This window comes from Giraffa tippelskirchi, chromosome 9 (assembly GCF_054371585.1).
Source record: "Giraffa tippelskirchi isolate mGirTip1 chromosome 9, T2T-mGirTip1v1.2.pri, whole genome shotgun sequence".
Taxonomy (NCBI): domain Eukaryota; kingdom Metazoa; phylum Chordata; class Mammalia; order Artiodactyla; family Giraffidae; genus Giraffa; species Giraffa tippelskirchi.
In genome coordinates this window covers 26,283,081-26,295,490 of record NC_137283.1, presented here as the reverse complement: position 1 = coordinate 26,295,490, position 12,410 = coordinate 26,283,081, and the positions used below count along the sequence as shown (strand labels likewise).

At 37.7% G+C, this 12,410-nt stretch overlaps 1 protein-coding gene across 4 annotated transcripts in view; it reads right to left on the bottom strand.

Moving 5' to 3' along the window:
• Positions 1–485: 485 nt before the first annotated feature.
• The window catches only part of CNTN3 (contactin 3), a 380,656-nt gene continuing 368,731 nt past the window's right edge, over positions 486–12,410 (bottom strand). For 2 of the 4 annotated variants that reach the window (XM_081528271.1, XM_081528274.1), the window contains 2 exons: positions 6,864–6,976; positions 4,133–6,236 (listed from right to left, as the gene is read on the bottom strand). In XM_081528271.1, coding sequence (XP_081384397.1) covers positions 5,946–6,236; positions 6,864–6,976 — 404 coding nt within the window. In that variant the 3' untranslated portion in view covers positions 4,133–5,945. Of the gene's footprint in view, positions 640–2,865; positions 3,781–4,132; positions 6,237–6,863; positions 6,977–12,410 lie in introns of those variants that run through there. The other 2 variants (XM_081528272.1, XM_081528273.1) reach the window with 2 other exon arrangements.

The window sequence follows — 12,410 nt, the reverse complement described above, 5'->3', positions numbered from 1 at the left end:
TGATACTTGGTCAATTTTAGATTGGATAGCCTTCCATGTAAGAATTAGAGAATATCAAAATTCACAATACCTAAAAGAAGTCTTCCTAGGTGTTTGGTTCTCCAACTTGAATTATCAATAACAGCAGCAGAACAAATTATACTACAAATTGGCATCAGAGATGCTTATTTGGGATCTCTAAATCTAATGGATATGATTTTCAGAGAGATTAAAAACCTAATCATGCCTCAGACTCGGGGACTGCAGCCAGATTGCCTGGGCTAGAACCCCCTTTCACTATGTCCCTGCTGGGATGATCTGGTACAGTGTCCTTAATCTTCCTGAACCTTGGTTCCCTCATTTGTAGAAAGGGCTCGATAATGGTTATCTAGTTAAGAAGATGGCTGTGTAGATCAATTGAAAAAAGATAAAGAGCTTACCTCAGAATCTGGCACATAGAGAGTGAAGACAAGTTAACAGCATCAATATTACATGACTATGAAAAGTTAATCTGATACTAGAATCACTTTACTCTCTCTTCTAGGAACTCCTGGAATCATGTACCTTTCTTCTCAGTAGAACGAGACCAAAGGAGGGCTCTGAACATATATAAGGCCACCTTCAAACATTGTCTTTTGTCTTCCAGTGTCATATAGTTACCTACGGATGTGAAGAAGAATGCTCAGAGCATGATTGTAGGCACTCACACACATCATTTTGTTTCTTAATTCTCAACAGGTAACACCAATAACCACCATTTTCTTAAGAGTGGAAACTTTTACAACGAGCAGTCACTGAAGATTTGACAACCCTGAGAAGATGACACCACTGGGGCTGGTTTGGATGGTCTCATCTGTTTCTGCACATTCCCCAGTTCTTTGTCCTTTATTTGCATGTTCAGTCCTTCAGTCGTGTCTGACTCTTTGCAACCCCATGGACAGTAGCCTGCCAGGCTCCTCTGTCCATGAGATTCTCCAGGCAAGAATACTGGAGTGGGTTGCCATGCCCTCCTTCAGGGCATCTTCCTGACCCAGGGATCAAACTCATTTTTCCGGCATTGGCAGGTGGATTCTTTACTACTGAGCCAGCAAGGAAGCTGAAGTTACGTTAATACAACCAGTGCATCTAGACTTAAAATCATAGCCACACACACATGTGTACACACGCATATGCATTCCCATACCCTGGCACAAGCCCTACACATACTTTTTCCACTGAATCTCCTGCCTCTAAATATACCTTAGAGTTTTCATGTAAGAAAATAATTGAATTATTATTTCATGTCTGATTTTCCTTACATCAATGATAACATTTAAAACTCTTTACTAATTAAAAATCAATCTTTTTCTACTACATGTATTCAAATACTTAGTGTATATTATAGCACAAGGATTGTTTAGAAGCAAGTCTCTAACCCTGATACCAAGGAGAAAATTAATGAAAGAGTTGATAAATTGATACCAATATTAAGAAGATATTTGTCAAAAAAGTGTGAGTAGCTGTATCAACCAAATCAAATCAGAAGAAACTAAATACCATAATTCAATAAGAGAATTTTCTGCTTCTCTTTTCTCCCATCTCCCCAGAGCTGAAATACCTTTAATAGAGAGGGCATTGTCTCAAACTACTGTCATGAGATTATAAAAAGATAAAGGTTAAAAGATAGAAAGACAAAAAGTAGACTGAAAAATATAAGCAATGATAGCATCAGAACAACTATTAAGGTGCATTCTTATTCCCCCCTTAAAATATTCTTTTTGACCATACACAATTAATCACACATAGGCATTTGCTTTTTATAAATTTTATTAGAATAATAAAAAATAATACATACAGATAACCATAGGATACACACACAGGAATTTAAAGGTAAATGTCATACTTTTCAATATGAAACAAAGTACATATCTCATGGAGATATATTTCTAGAAACGCCATGAAACAAGAGATTAATCATCTTGAAAATGAAAACTATAGGAACATATTATAGGAATTACTAAGTAATAAAAAGGTACAACTCCATTACATGTTGCATAAAATACAGGTATTGGAGAAAGTGTTTCCCCACTTTTTGACCTGAAATAACAATGATCATATGAAATCTACTTGTTCAGATTTTTTCTAGATATATACACTATATACAGACCTTCCAGAGAAAAGTTATAAATATTTTTCTTCTTTGTGTATAGTGATGTTATCTTAAAAGGAATCTCTAAATGTAAAGTATGCTTTATGGTGATATCAGAATTTTGCTAATATGTGTTCTCTTTTGATATTTGTTGGTTTCAAATTCAGGTATCTTTGCAAAGAACAAGTTCCTGAAAAATGTGAAACTGTTGGAAAGAGGTAAAAAATTGATTTTGCAATGCTTAACACTCAATCTTCTGATTTCCTTATATTTTTAACATATTGCTATGAAGTCATGTCTTTGACAATCCTTTGAACACAATGCATTGAGAGACTGAGTCATACATATCAAAGTCAGCAGCATGGCCATGGTTCTATTACAAATTTAGCTCAGGAGCTAAAAATACTGCCAGACTCACTCTGATAGACTGTTGGACTTCATTAAAAAACCATCTCCACCATCCAAAAAAGAGTCCCGTAATGGAATCAAAAATTGGAAATGAAGGATCATGTGAATTTTGTATAATACGTGGGTTAAGATTCAGGTCATTTCTTATTTCCTCCACCAGGTTTTAATAAAACCTGAAAGCTTGTTCACAGGTATGAAGGAAACGATTCCTTTTAAATTTATTCCACTTTTTAAAACTTTTGAGAAATGGATAGAATGTGATCATGCCAATATTATAATATCATGGAATGAAAGAGAAAGCAATGCCTACAATGGAAACTTTTTTTAAAGTACAAACTTTAAAAATATGACAGGTTCTCATGACTTTAATATTATTAAATAAACTCACACTAATATTTTGTACAGGCTTAGTGCATTAGGGGTAACAGAGCACGTTCAGATTTCCTTCTTTATCTTTTAGCAAATAACCCATGGGGCAGAGGCAGATAAGATGGGTATTATTATCTCCACATTTTATGGATGAGTAATTGAGAAGTAGAGCGAGAAAAGTGATTTGTAAACAATCTCACAAACACTCACTAGTATACCTGAACAAAACAGCACACTTCCAAACTCTAGTGGAGCATCTCTAACAACATTCTTTTGAATCACATGCACCCTTTCCCAAACAGGGTAATTTTTAAAATGTAACTTTTCATCCTTGAGTATTTCAAATGAGCATTTCAAAATAATATTAATTGTATCTTCCAAACAGTGCTATTACAATGGGAAGAAAGCATTTGGATTACATGAGTTTTTCTCTATTAGCTTAAAAAAAAAAAACACACTACAACCAATGTATGTGTCTGCATGTGTGTACACATGGTAGCACGTGAGTCTTCATCCACAGGCAGTGCCTAAAATCATAGCGTAAGAATGTCTCTATCAAAAATCAGATGTATGTAATATGTAAATTCCTTTGGTTTATCAAGTAAATATTAAGGCATTTCAGATTCCCTTAAAAGGATTTACTGTTTTTTTTTCTATTATATTCATATTTTACCTATGTAGAAATTTAGAAATACAGTTGAAAAAAAAAAAAACAACCATGCATCATCATTGTCATCATGAAAGCACTTCTTTTGTAACCAATTCAGTTTCCAATAAATAATTAAAAAGTGACTATCAACACAAGGTGTTTACAATAAAGAACATTATTACAGAGACATAACTTGACACAGGGTAGACAGTGGAGATGGCTGATGTACAACCTCTTGCATCCATATCTGTCAAAGATGATAAACAGCTCATTAATGAGAACCGTACCAATTTAAGCAACCAGGACAAAAGCAAAGTCTTTCCAATCATAAGCAAATCATATCAGGGACCTAATTTACTACCACAAGTTAACATTAGCTTTCATTTTACTTTATCAATGTAGCCGATATTATTTGCCATGAGTATCTATAAACACCCTGATGTACTTAAGTTTTCATAAATGATTCTGGGCTTTGTTTATCTAGTATTATTTAACTTTAATTGAAAGTAGAAAAGCAACTTAATCATTTTGAAAACAACTATACTCTAATACAGACAATTTTCAGCTAATTCAATGGTTTAATTAAAGCTTCATCAGAGAAGGGTTCTGAAAAATTTGCGTTTATTTTTCTTTTGTGCATTTCTACATAAATTGTTATGTATAATATAAAACAACATCTTAAAAAAGCAATCAGTAACAAGCTCCATTTCCCTAGAGATGGCTTTGTCTGCACTTAAGACCCGCAACCTATGCGTGCTCAGCAAGACTTCAGATGTCAGAGGAAAAGGCTACTCTTGAGTTGGCAGCCCTCAAATGCTAAAATCATGTCTGTTCTGCAAACACATAGAACCCGTTCCTGTTGACAGTTCCTATTTGGCCATGCTGTGTACCAGATCTTAGTTGAGGGCACGTGGGACCTTCAGTCTTTGTTGCAGCGTATGGGTTCTTTAGTTGCGGCATGCAGGATCTGTAGTTGTGGCATGCGAACTCTTAGCCACAGCATGCAGACCACCAGGGAAGTCCCCATGCTGGATCTTTTAGCTGTAGCATGCAGAATCTTTTTCATTTCGGCATGTGGCATCTTTAGTTGCAGTATGCAGAATCTTTCAGTGGCATCATGCAGGGTCTTTTAGTCACAGCATGTGGCATCGTTAGTTGTGGCATGCAAACTCTCAGTTGCAGCATGCAAACCACCAAGGACGTCCTCATGCGGGATTTTTAGTTGTAGCATGCAAACTCTTAGTTGTGGCATGTGGGATCCAGTTCCCTGACTAGGGATCGAACCCCAGGCACCGGCATTGGGAGTGTGGTGTCTTAGCCACTCGACCACCACAGAAGTACCTGGCCATATTGTAGTTTTAACTCTGAACCTTGAGCTATCGTAGGAACAGGACAGAATATCTTAATCTTAAGTTTAAAACTTAAATATTAACACTAATACTACCAATAATAAGCTTAAGTTAATTTCTGGTTTTGCTCTACTGAAGTGCATACACTTTCAAAAATGTCTGGAGTCCTAAATGGTTTCTACAGATTTTTATGTTGCAGAACTCAGTTCTGAAATAAACATTTCCCATTTTCTTCACATGGTTACTTGTTTGTCTTTGGTCTAAGTATTGCAGTCTTTATGCTTTCATGAAAAGATAAAATTCCTCCAAATTTCCACATCTCCCTTTCTCTATATTTGCTAAAGATGTCCCATTTTGTTTTCCAAGATTATAGATAAGGGTTTTAATCCTGAATGTCCAAGACTATACATTAGGTAGAGTTCAGTGAAAGGATACAAACAAAGTTATTTAGAGAATAAAGTATGAAGACAGGATGGCTTCTGCGGTACTTAAATGAGGCCCTGAAACTCCACACTTGAGATTTAAAAGAAAAGATAAAATGTGTTCTACCGCTGTCACTGATAAAATATGTATGAAAAGTCTGTTTTTCTCAACTCTGAGAGTGTAGCCATATATTGTAATAAAGTAGGCTTCATGTGGATTTTGAAAGGAAAAGTATGAACTTCCTTTGAAATCAGAGACCAAGAAATTGTTTTAAAAAGTGTCTTTCAGTTTGGCCAAAAGTGGGTTATGACCTTAAAAATGTTAAAATTTCTACTTGGTAAAGAACTGATAAGACATATCTATAATTTCTAGGAGGCAAACAACTGGAATATTAAAGATCTTAAAATTGTTTTGTGGGTTCAACATTGCCCTTGAGAAAAGGAATTCTATTTTTATGGAACTCCAAAGGCAAATTTATGCAAAGCTCAGAACACAAAAATTAAACTAATAACATTTGCTAAACATTTCTCAAGGTTTTTTTTTTCCCTGTCTTTCTGCTCTTATCATTCTCCTTACTTAGCAGCACTCTTGAGGAATTCCTCCTTCCCTCACTTCTCATATTCAAAAACCTTCTCAGCATTCAGATGAAAGACATAGTAGGAAAAAAAAAAAAGACGGGGGGGCGGGTGCGCACAAATAGACTCTCTTTTGCAGGCTCATAACTGATGCTGGGAATTGAGATACTGACTTCGACCAACTTACTGGTTATTCTTGGAATCCTGATCTGTTCGCTACTGGTCCCATCCCCGCCATCCGTTGTGGCCTTAACTTCAATAATGTAGTCCTCTTTAATGGGCAGCAAAAGTTCAGCTGAAGTTTTATTTGTGTTCAGCACTTGCACATTATTTTGACTGCTAGTCCTATAGAAAACCTAAAATGCATGAACAAACATATATATATATTTTTTTACTGTCTGCTTTTATTTTTCATCAAAATTAGTCCCCTGATGTTACTTCATTTATAGCGGTTGTTTTTCTATACCCACTACAGTATCTGCTGCATTCATAGATCTATCATAGATCTTAGATGAGGGATCAGCACATGGTAGAATCATCAAATCCTCCAAATCAAGGAGGTGGGGAGACTGAACTTCTTCCATGAAACATTCAGCTGGTTGGGTATCTGTAAGGCTTCAGAGATGGGGCAAGGACCTACTGTATTGAGCCTGAACACCAGACCAAGGAATCAGAGCCAACACTATGGATTGGCTAGTATATAGATGGGTATCAGAAACAGGAAACAACAAACATTTTAGCAACATTTGGCCTAAAATTCCCATATGAGCACAATTAGTTCACTTAAATTTATATTTAAGAAATCAGGCATTTTGGAAAAATACTCTTTTCACAAACAGGTCGATATCTGTATGTCAAAAGTAGTTTATAAAGACCACACCATCAACATTTAGGAAAAAAAAAAAAAACTGTTCAAATCTAGTTTCCTTTGAAAAGTACTATCAGAAGTGGGAAAAGAAAGCACTGCAAATTATACCACTTACTTTATATCCTGTTACTTCTGATTCATTCTCCATGGCTTTCACTTGCTCCCAATTAAGCAACACTTTCGTGTCTGTAGCATTCCAAACGACATTTCCTGGTGGCTGACTGGGAGCTTGAAATGCAAAATGAGAAAAGTAAAATAGATTTGAGCATGAAGTGATATTTTACATACAACACATAGATAAAGGAGGCGGCAGAAGTAAGGCAGAATCTCTTTGGTAACTCATAGTACATAGGCAGAATCAGAAAAAAATAACAGAATAGCTAAATTTCCTTTTACAAAGTCATTTCCAGAACTCTGTGAGACAATTTATTTTAGCATATTCATGATACACTTTAGGGCATTTCTTCCCTGGTGGCTCAGCAGTAAAGAATCCATCTGCAATGCAGGAGACATGGGTTTGATTCCTGGGTTGGGGAGATCCCCTGGAGAAGGAAATGACAACCTACTCCTGGAGAACCCCATGGACAGAAGAGCCTGGTGGGCTATAGTCCATGGGGTTGCAAAAAGTCAGAGACAACTTAGCAACTAAACCACCATCACCACAGTGATCTCTTGGAAAACTTGTTGATGCTGGAGATAAAGAAATTCTTTTATCCACCACTAGAGGGTTGCCTGTGGATGGGCCAGGAAAGGCAGGCAGTGTGCCCTGTTTCATACATCCAGAGGCTGAGAGAAATTGCCAACTGAGCAGATTAAAGTTGTAGGAAATGAAGCGCGGATGATTTTTAAGCCAGCCATGTATGATGAGATGAGAAAAATGGGAGGAAATCAAAAATAAAGATTACTTAGATTTATTCCCATGAAGTAATAGCTACACACATGAAAAATTGCAGCAAACAGTCTATATTTTAGTCTTCGTTTTCCAAGTTTAAATCAATTTTTGAGAAAAATAAGGCAAAACACTAAACCGTTAATGAGAATTCCATTACATAATTAATGAAACTCTCTGAGGTTTAAAAACTTGGATTCATAATTTAGTTTCCTCTCATGAACACTAGACGCAGGGGGAGGGGGGTTTGGTAGCGTTTGTCAAGAGCAACATAGTGCCCTGACAAGTCAGTTTCTTAATCACAGAACGGCAAACATAATATTATCCATTTGGCAAAAACATCACGATTGCCCAAAACACTGCTGGAATATGGTTGTACTTGTAGATTTAGCCACAAAATGTAACTTGGTTAACTGAATTTGTTATGGGGAAATGATCTAAAGGATTGGCTATGCTGAGACATTTCTAGATATCGCTGACTCATGCCATGAGGGAGAGGTGGCTGGATTTACATATGGGAAGAGTGCACAGATACACTGAGGTGACTACTGATACTAAACAAGACTATTCCCTGCAGATTCTCTGCCTTACTGTCTGTTCTTTCATACTACCCCACATTGCGTTCAAAATTTGTGATCTGGTATTCACAAGGAGTTTAGGTCAGCTCAGAGCATTCAAGTTGCACAGCTTACATAACAAAACATATATAATGGCAGTTGCCTAGGGTTTCTAATGACTATGTTCCGGGGGCCCCATCCAAATGTTATAAATACACTGTTGTGAGAACAGTTACCAAAATCTGTGATTCCCCATGGCCTAGCAGCACCAGAAAAGGACAGGCTCCATTTGAGCAGTTCAGATAATATACTTCAGCATGATGTGTCCTGTCAAGAGATACATGCTTGCAGATTATAGAAAACTTGAGTGATTTTGAGTGATTTCAAATCCTCAAAGGTGATGCTGTGAAAGTGCTGCACTCGATATGCCAGCAAATTTGGAAAACTCAGCAGTGGCCACAGGACTGGAAAAGGTCAGTTTTCGTTCCAATCCCAAAGAAAGGCAATGCCAAAGAATGCTCAAACTACCGCACAATTGCACTCATCTCACATGCTAGTAAAGTAATGCTCAAAATTCTCCAAGCCAGGCTTCAGCAATACGTGAACCATGAACTTCCAGATGTTCAAGCTGGTTTTAGAAAAGGCAGAGGAACCAGAGATCAAATTGCCAATATCCGCTGGATCATCGAAAAAGCAAGAGAGTTCCAGAAAAACATCTATTTCTGCTTTATTGACTATGCCAAAGCCTTTGACTGTGTGGATCACAATAAACTGTGGAAAATTCTGAAAGAGATAGGAATACCAGACCATCTGACCTGTCTCTTGAGAAACCTGTATGCAGGTCAGGAAGCAACAGTTCGAACTGGACATGGAACAACAGACTGGTTCCAAATAGGAAAAGAAGTACGTCAAGGCTGTATATTGTCACCCTGCTTATTTAACTTATATGCAGAGTACATCATGAGAAATGCTGGGCTGGAAGAAACACAAGCTGGAATCAAGATTGCCGGGAGAAATATCAATAACCTCAGATATGCAGATGACACCACCCTTATGGCAGAAAGTGAAGAAGAACTAAAGAGCCTCTTGATGAAGGTGAAGGAGGAGAGTGAAAAAGTTGGCTTAAAGCTCAACGTTCAGAAAACTAAGATCATGGCATCTGGTCCCATCACTTCATGGGAAATAGATGGGCAAACAGTGGAAACAGTGTCAGACTTTATTTTTTTGGGCTCCAGAATCACTGCTGATGGTGATTGCAGCCATGAAATTAAAAGATGCTTACTCCTTGGAAGGAAGGTTATGGCCAACCTAGATAGCATATTGAAAAGCAGAGACATTACTTTGCCAACAAAAGTCCATCTAGTCAAGGCTATGGTTTTTCCAGTGGTCATGTATGGATGTGAGAGTTGGACGGTGAAGAAAGCTGAGTGCCGAAGAATTGATGCTTTTGAACTGTGGTGTTGGAGAAGACGCTTGAGAGTCCCTTGGACTGCAAGGAGATCCAATCAATCCATCCTAAAAGAGATCAATCCTGGGTGTTCATTGGAAGGTCTGATGTTGAAGCTGAAACTCCAATACTTTGGCCACCTCATGCGAAGGGTTGACTCATTGGAAAAGACCCTAATGCTGGGTAGGATTGCGGGCGGGAGGAGAAGGGGACGACAGAGGATGAGATGGTTGGATGGCATCACCGACTCGATGAACATGGGTTTGGGTAGACTCCGGGAGTTGTTGATGGACAGAGAGGCCTGGCGTGCTGCAATTCATGGGGTCACAGAGAGTCAGACACGACTGAGCGACTGAACTGAACTGAGTGATTTTGGTGGAATCATTTATTCCAACACTAGTCTTGCAGAAGAAGTGACTTCATGTTTAGCAGTCAGGCTTATTTTGTATGAGTCCCAGAATATCAACAGACGAGCTGAATGAATGCATCGTGAACTGAATACGTTTTGAATGGACAAAAAGAAAAAACATAACAACAACAAAACAGAAAATGGGAAAGGGGGGGAAATAAAAGCTTCATTCTGGGTCTGATTACTCATTTTCCACACCGGTGTTTCTAAGCATCAGATAGTCATGTTCTGTTTTCATCATTTTTGCTATTTTTTTAAAAAATGAACTTGATTGAACAAAAACCCACATAAACATTGACTTTCAGTTCAGTTCAGTCAATCAGTTGATTCCGACTCTTTGCAACCCCATGGACCGTAGCATGCCAGGCCTCCCCTCCCTGTCCATCACCAACTCCTGGAGTTTACTCAAACTCATGTCCATTGAGTCGGTGATGCCATCCAATCACCTCATCCCCTGTCGTTCCCTTCTCCTCCCACCTTCAATCTTTCCCAGCATCAGAGTCTTTTCAAATGAGTCAGTTCTTCGGATCAGGTGGCCAAAGTATTAGAGTTTCAGCTTCAGCATCAGTCCTTGCAATGAATATTCAGGACTTATTTCCTTTAGGATGGAATGGTTAGATCTCCTTGCAGTCCATGGGACTCTCAAGAGTCTTCTCCAACACCACAGTTCAAAAGCATCAATTCTTCGGCACTTAGTTTTCTTTATAGTCCAACTCTCACATCCATACATGACTACTGGAAAATCCATAGCTTTGACTAGACAGACCTTTGTTTGCAAGGTAATCTCTCTGCTTTTTAATATGTTGTCTAGGTTGGTCATAACTTTTCTTCCAAGGAGTAAGCGTCTTTTAATTTCATGGCTGTAGTCACCATCTGCAGTGATTTTGGAACCCCCCAAAAATAAAGTCAGCCACTGTTTCCCCATCTATTTGCCATGAAGTGATGGGACCAGATGCCATGATCTTAGTTTTTTGAATGTTGAGCTTTAAGCAGACTTTTTCACTCTCCTTTTTCACTTTCATCAAGAGCTCATTAGTTCTTCTTTGCTTTCACCACCGCAAAAGGGTGATGTCATCTGCATATATGAGGTTATTGATATTTCTCCCGGCAATCTTGATTCCAGCTTGTGCTTCATCCAGCCCAGCGTCTCTCATGATGTACTCTGCATATAAGCAGAGTTAAATAAGCAGGGTGACAATATACAACCTTGACGTACTCCTTTCCCTATTTGGAACCAGTCTGTTGTTCCATGTCCAGTTCTAACTGTTGCTTCCTGACCTGCATACAGGTTTCTCAAGAGGCAGGTCAGGTAGTCTGGTATTCCCATCTCTTTCAGAATTTTCCAGTTTGTGGTGATCCACACAGTTTAGCCTTTTCCTAAACACTAACAGTCACATAATCATGAGCTTGTTATGCTAGTTGCATTCCTTTGGTATTCTATTTAATAAATGAAGCATTATTATATTTTAAAAAATATTTACAAGCTATTTTAAAATCATCTCTTATCACTACTGGTAAGAATAACATCTGGAAAATCCTTGATCAGACAAACTTTTTCTTCACATTTAAAATTCTATTACTGTTAGTGACTAGTGTTTATTAAAACCTAAAACATGTTAGGAATGGTAGAATATACTTTTTTATAATTTACTCAGTTCTCATTATACTGTATTATAATAATGCCCATTTTCTGTACATGGGTTACCTGGACCCATAGAGTTTAAAAAAAGATTCTACATTCATGGTGATAGCAGCATCATCCCAAGTAGACAAAAGGTTGGGCAACCCAAGTGTCCATCAACAGATGAATGAGTAATCAAAATGAGGCTTATCCATATAGTGGAATACTATTTAGCCCTAAATAGGAAGGAAATCCTGACACATGTTACAATATGGATGAGGAAATTATGAATTATGAAATAAACCAGTCACAAAAAGACAAATTCTGTATGTGAATCCACATATACAAGGTAGCTGGAGTAGTTAATCCATAAAGGCATAATGCAGAACTGCGGTTGCCAGGGGTGAAGGAGAGGAGAATAGGAGATGTTTAATAGGTACAGATTTTCTCTTTCATAAAACTCTTTTCATAAAAGAGTTCTGGAGATCAGCTACACAACAACCAAGCCTAACACGAAGGAACTATACATTTAAAAACAAGTAAGATGGAAATTTTATGTCATGTGTATTTTTATCACAAAAATTAAAAGCAAAGAACTTGCTAAGATGCACAACTGGTGAGAGACACCATGTGGATTCAAACAAGCTCTCGCTAATTCCAAAGTCTATGCTTCCCCTATTACATTGTGCTAACTACCTGTGACTTCAACTCTTTAAAGAGTTGACAAATGATTTGTCCA